We start from the raw sequence: 14,754 nt of genomic DNA on the forward strand, positions 1-14,754 counted from the left end.
AGAGTGTGTGTGAGTGTGTGAGTGTGTGTGAGAGAGAGAGAAATTAAAATTCATGACTCTCTCTTCACAACCATTTGAGTAACAAGATTAAGATGGCGGGTTAGAAAATAGCGCTGGCATTATCAGGCTGCTTGCAGTCCCTCCAGCTGCTTGCCTCTCTATTCCACAACAGTGGGGATAAGAGGATAACGCACTAGCCCTGTCTGCCCGTCCCAGCACACGCCTTACACTCACACACACACGCACAGTTCTTAGACACACTACCGCTGCACATCGGGGCCTGCCTGCTGTCTGCAGGTCCCGTGTGTGCGTTTGTGTCAGCGGGCGAAAGTGTGTGTATGTTTTAGAAAACTGCAGAGTAGCGAGCTGGGGGTCTGGAGACGGTTTGTAAAGAAAAAAAAAAAACACTCCTTGCGCTCTCTCTCTTTTTTTCACACACGAGGCAAGCATTAAGATGGTCGGTATATTCCAAACAAAATCAAATCTGACGAGCGTCGAAATCTGGCACGGCGAGGGATGCCAGTGTACTCGGAGCTATCGCGTGGAGGGGTGGGTGCGTTTGTTTAACGGCCTCTGCGCCAGATGGAGGAGCTTGCGAGTCGTTGAATGACACGCGGAAACTCAACCAACTATGTGATATTGTTGTGCGGCTGCATGTGAAACAAGTTTGGGTTTCTGACTGGAGTGCGCCGCTCGCCTGACACCAGTGTTGGGGGATAATTCGATCTGATCATGTCGAAGGTGACAGTGGTGTCAAACGCCAGATGATCATATACATCGATGCTGATGATTCTGATATATATGTTTGAAAACTAAAAAATGTACAAGAGAGGTGTTTTTTATAATCATCATTAATAATTGGTACATTTATAGTTAAAGGGGCACTATGTAAGCAAGTGCATATCGTAAAGTCGAAAACTATGTTTATAAACCTTTAACTGCTTACTAAATCATTTATAAACTGTAAACTTACTTTTAACTACAGTTTAAATACAAATGAATCATTTATGAATGATGTTATATTAAAGAGCTATGAACTTGTATATGATATAATGATTAGCAATATAACAGAGTTAGTTCAATTATTTGACGTGGGATTTTGCATTCATCTGCCTGATAAGGATATAGTGATAGTGGACATGTTTCCTCATTAATATATAAGTGTCACAAATATTTGGACATTAAGCAGCGGCCTGTAAAAATCCTCCTACTGGTCAACTGTTGTTAATATCTTGTTGTTATATTATAAATTTGTTATATTCATAATTTTGAAGGTGCACAGGCTTCATTTAATTGTATTATTTACTTATAAACATATCTCAAATTGCAGATCTAACTTAAACATTTTACAAAAAAATTCAAAATATTTACTAAAAGAAATGTGATGGGTTTTAGAAATAAACAGTGTAATGCAAGTCTGAGGTAACAACAGGGAAAGTTAATTGAGCGTAGTATTAAACAGGCTTTTCCTCACGAACTGGAGACATTTTCACAGCTCGAATCCTCTCTGTTAAAAAGAACATGTAGGTTTTTCAGCTCCGGCTTTATCCTCAGAATGGATACACCTGCTTTTCCGCCGCTCTTTGATTGTTTTTAAGCCGCGGTGAAATAAAATCCATAGTGTGTGTTCCACTGTCGGTTGTGATATGCATTTTTCTTGTGTTCTGATCCACCCACTGAAAGTAGATATAGCCGAGGAAAAAGCTAATCTGTAGTGCAAATGAGTAGCAGCTGCTCATTTGGATGTGTGTGTGTGTGTGTGTGTGTGTGTGTGTGTGTGTGTGTGTGTGTGTGTGTGTGTGTGTGTGTGTGTATGCGGGCGCGCATGGTGGTAGTGTATGTTTCGCTGTGATATCATCATGCGGTGTGTGTGTTTGTGTGTAATGTCTAGCCAATATGCTGTCTGAGTGATGTCTGGTCTGTGTGGGATTGTGATATAGCTTGTTTCCTAGCTGTGTGCGCAGTGTGTGCATGTGTGTGTGTGTGTGTAGGGAATGGTCAGTTAGATACACACACACACACACACAAACCACACAGGGGTTGTTCGGAGTGTTCATCAGAAGATAAGCAGAGGAGACTTAATCACCTTCAGATGTGAGGGGGGCACTTCAACTTGTCCTCATATCCACACACAGCACCTGACCCCACTGTGCGAGTATGATTGTGTGTGTGTGTGTGTATGCATGTATGACAGTGTGTGTGTGTGTGTGTGTCACATGGATGGAAATGTGCATTTCAAGAGTGAGCCGACTGGTTTTACAGTCCCACTGCATGCTGAAGAAAGAAAAAAAAACCAGCATAATATCTGGGTGATTTCTTCTCAAACATCAGTGTTAGTTAGATTTCCACCGTTCACATCGCACACAAGCCGTCGTCAGGCAGCTCTCATCACGACAACAGGTCTGAGTGGCAATTTTCCCAAGCGGTTGAGGTGCTGAACCATTAGGATTATTCAATGACTGAATTCAGTGGCCTTGAGGCCCAATCAATTCTCCCCACAGCTTTTTCAAACCAAAGTTGTATTTCTTTTAAATCTAGGCAATGGCTGCATCCACTTTTATCCCACTAAAGGTACTTCTGTCTTTCTGTCCCTTTTCACTTCTTTTCTTCTTCTCTTTCCTTTTAGCTCTCTCTCATGCTGCACCCACTCCACCTGAGGCTAGAGACACCCACTCTGAGTTATTAAGCGCAAGCCGTGTCTCATAAATTGAATGTTTGCAGAGTTTGTGCAGTTTAGACAGTCAAAAGTAGTCTGAAGGAAGCTGTGGGTATTGACCTGCCTTTGATTGACTCTATTTAGTCTACATTTCTATTTTGATTCCACTGTGTCTGTTACTGTCAAGTCCCCATCGCTGCTAGAAACAGCATCCACAACCTACAAGCTGAAAATGGAGCCAGACCTTTTATTCATGACTGGCAAAGCGCTCCAACAACAAAGAATTGTTTGCCCATTTGCTTCACAATTTAACTCAGAAGGGAATAGAGGATATGTTCATATGCTATTCATTTGATTTGCCAAACTTATTTTGAAGGACATTTCAATATTAGTCCAACAAGAGTCTTAAGTTTAAACTAGTAAAATACTTAAGGGACAGGGAAAGGTGCTGTCTTTGGATTAATACAGAACTAAGTAAATTTGTCCTGTGCGTCAAGTCCGTATAGGCTTTTTTTAATATTTTACAAAGGCTATGATCGATCCCTGATTGTCACAAAGTGCTTTCTTAAATATTTCTGCAAAATTGTTAAATGTGCTGTATTTTCTAGTGATATCACAGAAAAAAACAAGTGACCTACATCATGGTGTATTTACAGTGATATTGTTCCCAGTAATGTCGATCAAAAAAAAAAAAAAATCTGTCCTGCATTACATTCCAGCATAACTTGTTTGCTAATGTAAATTGGTTGCACATTCACAGAAACGTTAAGGGAGGAGGACTGAAGAAAAAGTGTTGACAGACACCGAAAAAATCAAAACGCCTCGGAAAAGGCTTGTTTTGGCATCATCTGTAATTAATGATATGGACTCTTGATTAGGCAGGGGACAATATGAAAACTTCACGTCATCCTGTCATGTGACATATCCTAGTCAAAATAACTGATTCATTTTATTAACCCGATAATCGTCATACGTCAAAATCAATATAGTACTGTATGTCAGATAGACAGCTTTCCTTGTGAGGATATTGACAATTATCCTGATTTACAATAATTCAGATTTAGGACATTTTAACAATAACAATAACTGAGCCTTTTTATCACAAGCCACAATAAAATCTTTTCCCATCTCTACTCATAATATGTGGCTCAACGCATCAGACCAGTGGTAATCAACCTTTCCACTACAGGCTGGTGTGTGGGCCTAAATGTGGACTGGGGCAACTTGACCTGCTCCTGTCTTAAACCTGGTTCAAGTCAGTCCCTCCTCTCCACACATGTCCTCACCCTCAGTGTGGTTATAGACAGAATGTGAGTGCGATTGTGCTAAATTCGGTGACGAATAAATAGTGAAGGGGAGAAGGAGTGAGATTTCTCCTCGCTGAGGTTCAGGCCACTTTAACAGCCACTTTAATGGCCAGTCTGTCCAATTGTCCCACCAGTGTAGGTGAACGAGTGCGCGCCAATTTAGCCCGCTCCGTGCTGTCCTGTTATTCTGTAGCTGTGAGTGTAATGGAGTTAACAGCTGGACACCACTTCTTTTAACACTGCCTACTCAGGTGCTTTCTGTCACTCTTTTTCTTTTTTACGCTGTCCTTTTCTCTCCTTCCCCTCGTCCATCTCTCTCGCCGTGCCAAGTTAAGGCAGTTTGTTTTGGCTCCGGTGTGTGTCGCAAAGTGTCTCTGAACATCAAACAACGGGCCGATCCACCGGTCTTTATTAAAGCTGAGTGAACATTACGCGCCCTGAATTTTCACTGGTTCCTTTGTTAAGTAGCAACAGATTTTGACCATTTTCAAGTAAACAATAGAGCCGCGTTAACTAGGTTGTCCTCCAAGTCTATTTACAAACCATACAACAGATGTTAATGACCTCTGTAAAAATTCAGCTGAAACAAACAGCAATCACATTTAACAAAATGCATTTTTGCACTAAATGAAGACTTTTTTATGTGTCTGTTTATTAAAGAGAAGTCACTTTCCTAGGAGGAAGTAGCTTCATGGCCAGTCTGGAGAGAAGCAGCGTTCAGGGAGCTCTCTTAACAAACATATAACATCTAAGTAAACCTCTGACCTAGGGCTGCACAAAATATCACTTCAGCGTTGCATGGCGATGTGCCAACGCGCAGTATGTTTGCATGTCAAGTCAGGTTCATAAACTCGGCTCTTTTGCATTTTAAAGTGTTTTTAGTGGCATTAAAGCTGAACTTTGAGTCTGCAGCAAGTTTCTACTCAGCTGTCTTTTTGCAACTCGGCGGTTGTAACCATGGTGACGTCTGCTAACCCCCGTCATTGAGCTATTTAAGTTGACTGGTGAAAATTCCTGCTTTTTTTCTCATACATACATTTATGCTTCCTTAATGCATGTTATGCTCCATAGCTCAAGTGTCAAGCCCTGAATGAACTGGCTGAGACCAACAGTCATGTAACAATATTCTGAGTTCTGAGAACAACCCAGCACCCAGAAGGAGATGGATATTCATATGTGGCTGAATTCAAATCAGTTAATTTATGAATCTCTGCTTTTTTTCCAATATTGGCCAAAACTTGGGAAAATACTGTATATACATACGTTTTGTTTTTGACTTTTTTTAAATAAATGATCAAAGAAATTCAACTCTGGCCATGATCATGTTAACTACAGAGGTGCGGGATGTGCAGTGAAAAAAAAATAACCTACAGTGACTAAATGTGACGGGAGCAACATCTGATCAGGTCGGGTGTTCAGAGGTGGACTAATCAAGTAACAGAAACTTTTCTTCGGCTGCCGGTCAAAACATATAGTCACACTTCATCTCTTGGATGTGAAACAAAAACATTTTGATTACTGACTCTATGAGGGTGTTTCTTGTACATTATTGATGGCATAAGGTTTGATCGTGTACTCTATCTCTCTTATCAAAACTGCAACTAATTCATATGTCTTTTTCGTTTTCACGGGATCAGTGATTTGGAGTCAATCTTACTGTCTCAGTGTCTTCTTGTTTTTTGGACGTGCGTTATATACCTTTAAGTGAACATCCATGACCTGAGCATCATACTGCTGGTGTTGAGAGACGTAGAGGCCACTCTGCTGGGCCAGTTGACAGAACAGTCTCAAAGTTTCACCACGCTGTGGAGCAAACACCAACGCCATGCCCTGGAGAGAAACCAGAGGAGGGGGAGTAGTTTTAGAGTTTGATGGTGGTTGCACAGTACATTTATGGGTACTTTACACACACACACACACACACACACACACACACACACACACACACACACACACACACACACACACCTCAGTCCTCATTTCTTATAATCCTTGTTCAGTTTTACACAAAAACATATCCTTTGATTATTTTTTTGGTATTATTTTTTTACCAGGTACATATTAGATGATAAACCTGAACAAATTAAAGCTCCACAAATCCAATCACATGTGAACACACGTTTCGGTGTGAATTGTCTACTCATGTATCTGTCACATACGTGTTTGTGTGTATGTGCGTATTAGAAAGACAGAGAGGAATTTTTAAAAAGTGTTTGTATGTGCACATGCATCACAGACGTCCTGCCAATAGTAAGAGGATTACCAACAGGTTCAAAGTTTCTTTGAAATCCTTCAGCTTTCAGTTTCATTTCATGCTGATCATGCTATTATTGTTTTAATTAAATGGAGCAAAGAGGGATGTTCACACTAACACACACACACACGACGGAAGCTAAATGAACACAAAGGCAGTGAAAACAGCGGGATCCCTCCATTCGACAGATGATTTTTCATCTGTATATCCAGCTGCCCCCCCCCCTTTAAAACACAGCTAAAGCAAACAAACAGACAAAATTCCTCCCAGCGCTAATCAGCTGATTAAGGGGATCCAGCCCACCGGATGGACCACCTTTGTCAGAAACAACAAATTAGTGCCATTAGATAGGAGAATTAATTGTTTTGTTAATTGCTTAATCAGCTTAGCAAATTATTAAATATTTGGCAAAGCTTGTTGTGGCAGCGACAGTCTGATGGCCGACACTCAAATCATATTAGCCCCTGAATTATCTCTGCTGGATTAAAGAGAGAGAGACATGAAGAGAGACTTAACACACAGATGTACAACAATGGCCAGATGTCACGTCTGTCATTCGACCGCAGCAGCTCCGACACTCAGCTGCAAACGAGACACACATTCAGATTGTAGGTGTTACTGCGCGTGTCACTGCCTGAAGTGTCAGCTGAGGGAACTGACGACAACCTGGATGTTTAATAAAAAAAAATTAAAAAAAAAAATTAAAAAAAAAGAAACCTTTTTGTTTTTGTAGTTACTGCTGCTGTTTCTTAACAAAGTTAATAATAAAAATTGGCTACACTAAAGATGTCTGCTCCCACCCCACTTAAAGTTATTCTAGAAGCTGTAGGCATTAAAATCAATAGCAACGCTTCTTTTTCAAAAACAGTTGTGCTCCATGAAACATGTGATCAGCAGAGACCAATTAATTCTGCCTTGTTGTGTGTTTCTGGTGATTTTATGACAAAAAATGACTTTGCATCGAGCTGAAATCCACATTATGAAGTGCATGTTTCTGGTTCGTCATCTATATTTCAGACATCAGACATCTATTTTACTCCTTTGTTATTACTGCTCCTCTCCTGTTTTCCTTCCATCTCTCTCCTCCCTCACCCCTTCCTGTGTCCTCTCCTCCTTTTCTTCCCCCCTATCGCCTTCCCTTCACCTTCCTTTTCATAAACAGATATTCCCTATACCAGTCTGGTCTCTGTACTTAAAATGCACCCCTCTTCCCTCAGATGAATAGAAACCTCAACACTATCTCTTCCAGCCCTTTTGCTTTTTTTTTTTAACCCCCCCCCATTTGCTTTGGCTGTCACAGCGTGGGGTCTTATCGCGAGGCCAAAAGGGAGAAGTTGCCTCGGATTTATGATTAAGGGGAAGGCAGGAGAGAGAGAGGCGGAGATCAGAGCAATGCATTCAAGTCGCTCATAATAAGCATTAAAGCATTACATGATATTAATCCTGTCAGACGATTAATGTGTATAGGGTTTTGGGCGAGGCCTAATTATGATTGAGAGGACTGGGTGGTGATTTAGAAGAAGGGGATAAGCAGAGATATATACAGTAGACACACAGAGGCACGCGCACACACACGGACACACACACACACACACACACAGACACACTTACGTTGGGTTGCAGTAATCTCCTTATAGCATCAACCAGGCAGGCTCTGTACTGGTCGAGAAACAAACTGGGAGGAGAGGGAGAGACAGGTTAGAATGCATTCTTACGATAGCAGCTCCAGATAAAGCAGCAGGCTATTTATTTTCTTTTGTTCACAAATAAATCCACCAAAAGGAAGAAGGGGGGAAAAAAGAAAAAAAAACAAAAACAATTTGCATGAGTAAGATGCTCTTCCTTTTTTGTTTACGTTTGAGTTTCCGTGTGTATTCACCTCCGCCTGTTATGTCGAGGCGCCGCGAGGAATGCAGAACATCAGAAAAATCCAACGTGCACAGATACCAATCGCCGACGGTAAACATGCGCGTGTACAAGCAGACGTTCACGGTTTTACTGGGACTCTTCAAAGCCGCGCAAAAGGCCCCTCTGAATTTGTGGAATTAATACCTGGAGTGTGAGCTCTGAGGTTCATATGAAGATATAAGAACAAAAACAACACACGAGCGGACAAATTAACTGCCTCCATTATACATTAAACACCTCTGTGCTGCAACTATAGTGTGTGGAGAGACAGTCTACATGTACATGTGAGTAAGAGGATTTGTGCATGCAGGGTTTTTTTTTTGTTTTTTTTTTCCCATACAGCTTCACAAACAATATGATTAGCGCCACATTTGCATAATTCAGACACCAAATAAAAAAGATATAAAACAGGCACTGTGTGATCAAAGGTAAGTCACATCTTAGTAATTAAAATGAGAGAGTATCAGGGTGCTCAGTGGATGTATGTGTGTGTTATACTTGTTGTAGTGCATTTATGTTTTGTTTTATGTATGTTTTTGTGCCTTTGTACAGTGCGTATGAGTGTTTGAATCAATCAACATCAATAACAACAAAAAAAGCTTTCTTAATAGAATTTGAGATAGATTTTAGAAATCAAGCTTACATGTTCCACTGGCAGAGTAAAATGTTTGGAAATGTCTGGCTGTCTCTTCATAAACCCCAAACAATGACAATGACAGGAGATGTCAACCCCTTTGAACTGTATTCTGAGGGGCCAGGGGGAAGTGCTTGTAATTGCATGCTTGTGCTAATATTCAGTTTGTTAAAGGACCAGTGTGTTGGATTCAGTTTCATTTAGTGGTGAGGTTAAACACTGCAACCAGCTGAAAACCCCTCATCTAACCCTCCCCTATGTTGGCCGCTAAAAAAGTGAAAATACAACAAACTTTTCCGTCAAGAATGAGTGTTTGGTGTGTCCATTCTCGGACACGGTGCAACATGGTGGAAAGCGTGGAAGAGGACGCTTTCCATTTGTAGATATAAAAGCCTCATTCAAGGCGATGAGGACAGAGTAAATGTAGTTTCAGCTCATTTTACACAAGTGAAAACACCATTCTAAATATTATAGTCCATTTCTGCCAACAGATCATCTTAAATCCTACAGACTGGAACTTTTACCGCTAAAAAAACAGCATGTTAACAAAAGTTGGATAAAAGTGAGTGAAACATTCCTGTGACTGGCTTTTGTCTCCACCAAAGTTGTTTGGAACTAACAGCATTTGTATTTCTCGTGTCAGAACAACTTCGGTGTCTAATACAATCACTGTACTGTCACGGCCAACAGGGTGCAAAATAAAGTCAGTCATAGTTCTCGGCTATACATCAGTATCTAATGAATAAATGTCATTGTAAATGAGGGTCACCCCGCAGTGATCCCTTGAGCAGGAATAGAGGTTGAATGAATGACGTGAATGAATAGGGTAGGGTAGAACTATTACAAGCTCAATACACTTTAAATTGTCAAATCACACATTCCTCTGTGCATACTGTTAAATTCCATCATTTGAGAGGAGTGAAGTAGAGCCTCAGCTGAAATACTAGGTGGTGGAAAGAGGCATGTGGGCTTTGAGCGTTCACACACATCCTGTATAAATTTCAAGACTCACGGACAACTCGGAGAATGGATTAAAAGGAAGAAAGATAAATGTGAGCTTCAATACAGGTAAAAAAATCACAAAAAAGGTTACATGGTCATCGATGTCCTGGCGTTATAATGATAATCGGTTCCTAACTGGTTCAAGCTCTGACACAAATGTTAAAAGTATTAACTGGGTTATTAACAAGTTGGTTTTATGTAACAGATGGGGATACGTGCAACACACACTCGGACGCACGCCCAAATCGACTTCAATCAATCTAAACAAAGCAACACCTGTCTCTGTGTCCACAAAGACAAATTTCAATCCATTATGACTGTAAATAGAGCGCTGAGTGTGTATGCGACTATGTGTGTGTGAGTGTTGCGTGTTTGTGTGTACCTATTATCACAGATGAGAGTGCAGTAATTTGACTAAAATGTATCAATACAGTGCAGATTTGACATAATCCCTCACATCCGTCCAACTGGCCAGCGGAGACGCAATCTGGACGCAACTTTCCAATCGCAGCCTCTGACCTTTGCTCGTTCAAAATCCTCTGATCCACATCACAACCTCTCCTCACTCAATCTCTACACCCAACCTACACCGTTACGCGTCTGCACGCAGGACGTGGGGAAAGACATTTTCAAAAATGAAAAACAAAAACAGGACTTTCCATTACAAGCCGAAACCCGGATGGGTGTACGCACTTTACGTGTAAAGTTTATTGTTCTTCCGAGGTTGTACAGGGGTGCGAAGTTTATTTGACTTGAAAGGTGAGAGGTTTGTGTTTGGTTTATTTTGCCACAGATATCGGCTCACAGGAAAAGTGAGTGGTAAGGAAAACAAGGAAGTGAGGTAGTTGGCTGGTTGGGTGGAGGTAACAGCTGAAACACACGCAGACACAAACACACCAAGGGCACGGGAAGGACAGGATGCCATTTAAAGGGCAACGGTCAGAGGAGAAAAAAATAGAGCCACAGTCAGAGCTGTTGAAAAGTTTTAAGTGTCTACAACTACCACTGTAACAAATGTTACATGTGATGTGACGAATAAAGCTATGTATTTTGCATTAAGTAAGTTTTTGGATAAAACTGCCATTACGTGCACAGAAACGAACGCATGCGTACTGTATTTCAGAAAAGAAAAAAACATCATGTATCTGACATACATCCTGTTGGTTTGTTGCGACAAGTTGACGACAGTTTCTGTTTATTAAGGCAGTTTTGAAATTTGAGAAAATGTTCTAAGTATCATCCGTTCCTATCACCAAGACACAAAAAAATTACTCAGCGTTATTTTTTATTGTTCACTTGTCTCTGATGCTTTCGGCATCGTTAACAGCTGATAAAGGCTGCTCACTTAAATAGCTATGAGCCACCTGCGCACCAGCACGTCCCTTTTTATACATGTAAAAGAACAACACAAATTTGCGTCTATCTGCTATTATTTCACCAACAAAGTATTCAGACATTGGCATTATAACAGAGAGGCATTTACTGCTTGTTTGGACTCCTCTTCACTTTGAAATGAAAATGAAAACAATGTAAAGTGATATTCTTGCGGGACCTCAGAGCAATGTATCACAGTCTGTTACACTGGTGAACAGTTGCAGTTTAATACTGCCAATTTAACATTTACTGACTTCCAAATTGAGTGGTCGGTCCCTTTAAGGTCCCTTTAAGGTGACCTCTGGTGCCCCCAGACTGTCAGGGGTCCTATTGTCTCACGCTGACCCCTCCCACCCAGTATGGCCCAGTGAACTCCAGTCAAAACTGACTGGGGGTGAAAGGGCACGAACCGGGTGTGTGCGCTGAGAGACCTGCTGCTATATTTGTCCACTTACACACATATGTGAACATAAAGGATGTCGTCAAAGCTGCGAGGGTGAGAGCATGGAAACACATGACATCGTCTGAAAGGCAAGGCTGTTTATTTACACAAATTACTACCATATTAATTTGTTTTACCTTATTTCAGATTTATGAACCAAAGTTTGCTTCATGTATAACTCTGAGGACTGATCACCTTTCAGTTGTTAGTCAAATTAGCACAATTACATGACCCTTTGCACTCTTATAGAAAGTAAGACTCCTGTTCTCTGTGAATATTCAATGCCACATATTTTGTATGACCTCTTGCATGTTTACTTTCAGAGCACTGAGTCCCAGACCATCTGGGGAAATGCACTCTTCTCCAAAACAACATTAAATCACTTAATACGGTGTTCACACTAAAACCACGTAAACAGAAGAATCAACATTGGCTTCACTCTTTCATCTTATTAATGAGACTACAAGGATGTATGATGTGTGTGCAGCAGACCTCTTTTGATTTCAGGTCATGTTTTTCTGAAAAGGAATCTAAAAATCAACTAACATTCCACTTAGATCTGCTATCAGCTTTTTGTTGGTAAAAAAATAAAGGAGAATTATTACTTAATTTACTTATTTTAAAAAATGTCAAATGTTTAAACATGAATCAGAGCTGAGCAACAGAAGTTCTGACAGTTTTCTAACTCACACAGTTAAGCCCTGATGACACGTGTGTGGGACTGCATATTGTGAGCAAAAGTTTTTTTATTGGTTACTTAATATGACTAAGAAAAAACATTTTCTCTTCATCTTAGTGCGATTAAGAATGTTCTAAAAAGTACATTTCCAGAGGAGAGTCATATGTGACAGAAGAGTTTTGCAAAAACTAAAAAGGATGAACAGTTTTTTCAGTCCACTGTAAGAGAATGAAAAACAAAAAAAGCTGCTGTAGAAGAGGCCTACTGCAGTTCTGACCGTGTTGAACTGTGCATAATACAGAAAATGAACTTAGACGATGACGATTTCTTTGTTCTTCACTACCTGCAAGTATCAAGCAGCACTCACTTGTTAATTGTCTCAATGTCATCAGAAGTGTTGCAGACTGCCATTACATATTTCAGGCCTTTTGTCCAGACGGGTGTTATTGTGCCAAGTCATCACATAGACCTTTTAATAAAGACGTGTGTTTCCGCGTGTGCATAAAGTTCTCCAATTCAATTCAGCTCTTGTGTGAAGCACAAAAGAGGTGTGTGTGCATAACAAGTTCTCGTGTGAGGGCTGCAGCAGACATAGATATAGTATGGAAAGAGAAACACACACGCACACACACACACAAGTGATCTCACACATACAGACACTGGGTTTTATCTCAGTGCCCACACATGGACAGTTCCTGAAGGAAGCAGACGTGCCAACATCCCAGCCAAGGATGCTCTGCCACCCACATGCCCACTGCTGGAATCCCCCTCTCTCTTTCTCTCTCTCACACACACACACAGACATCAGGAGGCACACAACACTTCACAATTACTGCACTCCTGTCAGTCTCTCTGTCAGAGAATCCAGCCAAGTCACCAGGACAAAATGTTGGCAGGTAACGTTTCTGCAAGCCACTGATACATTCACATTTGTACATGTCACTGGCCTATGTGCCTATGGGACAATTTTCAGCTGTGTTTGTGGTGACCAAAATATGATTTTTTCCTAACCCTAACCAAGACGATTTGGGGCTTTAACCTCAAAATAGCATTGGCACAAAAAAACCCTAGACAATAAAGAAATGTTAAGTTTTAGCGTGTCCATGGTTTTCATTGGTAAACCTATACCGCCAACGTGTATTCTGGTGATTGGGCTGCTGAATCATTGTCACTGATTATACTCTTCCGTTTCAGCGCTTTGTCACACATGTATACCTACACGAGATGAGATTTTGAGGTGGGCACAGAAAAACTTATCTCCTCCAGCAGATGAATGTGAAGACAAACAGTGAAGGTCAAACATTAAAGTAACAACAAGCAAAACACATTTTTGAGCAGAATGGGGCTTAATTGAAAATTTGTATCAACTTCTCGGTCTCTATAGCGTCTACTTTTTTCTTTCACCTGTTTTCATTTGATCATTCTTCACAGCTCTGCTTTAGACTCTACACCTCCATTGTGTTTGTTCCATGATGGGGAAATGTCTCTTGAACACTATCGGCAGGACAAACAAGAAGTGCATTTCAAGAGTAAGATAAAGTGTGTGACTGTCTGTGAATTTGATCCCAACAGCTACAGATCTTTTTATCCCTCTTCTTTGACAAATTGGTTTGTGTACTGTATATACTGTATATAGTATGCATGAAGGACACAAACAGCATTTTTTCATCAAAAGTTGTTGGTTTTCCTTTTGACATAACTGGCATTATTTTTAAATCAATAGCTATTGTGACAGGCTACAGCTGGCCTCGACATTTAATATCTTGAGGCAACATCTAGCACTGTACGAAACTCGGGATTCAGACCTTGAACGGCTATTTTCCCAGTTAGGACGTCACACAAAGAGTAAAATTCACAATGTCTTGCTCAAGTGGTGCAATTTCATCAGGTTTAAAAGTTGGTGAAGCCGTGAGCGGTGCCAGATTGATACTTTAACAGCACTTAAATAACAGCAAAATCCACTCCAACACTAGCCAATTCTTGTTTTTGCATAATACCCCCATTTCAAAGACAGGCAGCATATCCAAGGAAGTTAGCACATAATGAACCGCTGATATTCAATGTTACACAAAACTCTTCTTCTGTCCTCACTCCCCTCCTCACTTCTGCTCCCATCTCTGCTCAGCGGTGGTTCCATCGCTGCCGGTAGGAGCTATAATTAATCGGAGTGGAAGCCGCGTTGTTGACCTTTTCGTAGGTGATCATCACCACGATGCGCCCGTTAATCGGTCAGCCATCACTCTTCAACCACCACCACTGCAATTATCGCACAATCGTTCACTCACATACACACGCAGGCAGAAAAGAAGGCAGCACACAGAAAAAACACCTTGCAGCATGCACACACACACACATACACACACATACTGCCCATGCCCATCACTAAAGTATGCATCTCCGCTGAGAGAAATCTGAGAGGAAAAAAAAACCTGCAATACCAAAAAATTCACATGCAATTTACTCTGTTCTCACATGATCCGCTTCCGTCTGTCGTACAC

General features: G+C 40.9%; 1 protein-coding gene across 2 annotated transcripts in view; it reads right to left on the minus strand.

Annotated features, from left to right (window-relative positions):
* camkmt (calmodulin-lysine N-methyltransferase) overlaps nucleotides 1-14,754 on the minus strand; it is a 109,603-nt gene that overhangs the window by 7,138 nt on the left and 87,711 nt on the right. For both annotated transcript variants that reach the window (XM_037124633.1, XM_037124634.1), the window contains exons 10-11: nucleotides 7,829-7,892; nucleotides 5,662-5,793 (exon numbers count right to left, since the gene is read on the minus strand). In XM_037124633.1, coding sequence (XP_036980528.1) covers nucleotides 5,662-5,793; nucleotides 7,829-7,892 — 196 coding nt within the window. The remainder of the gene's footprint in view (nucleotides 1-5,661; nucleotides 5,794-7,828; nucleotides 7,893-14,754) is intronic.

This window comes from Acanthopagrus latus, chromosome 15, assembly GCF_904848185.1.
Source record: "Acanthopagrus latus isolate v.2019 chromosome 15, fAcaLat1.1, whole genome shotgun sequence".
Taxonomy (NCBI): Eukaryota; Metazoa; Chordata; class Actinopteri; order Spariformes; family Sparidae; genus Acanthopagrus; species Acanthopagrus latus.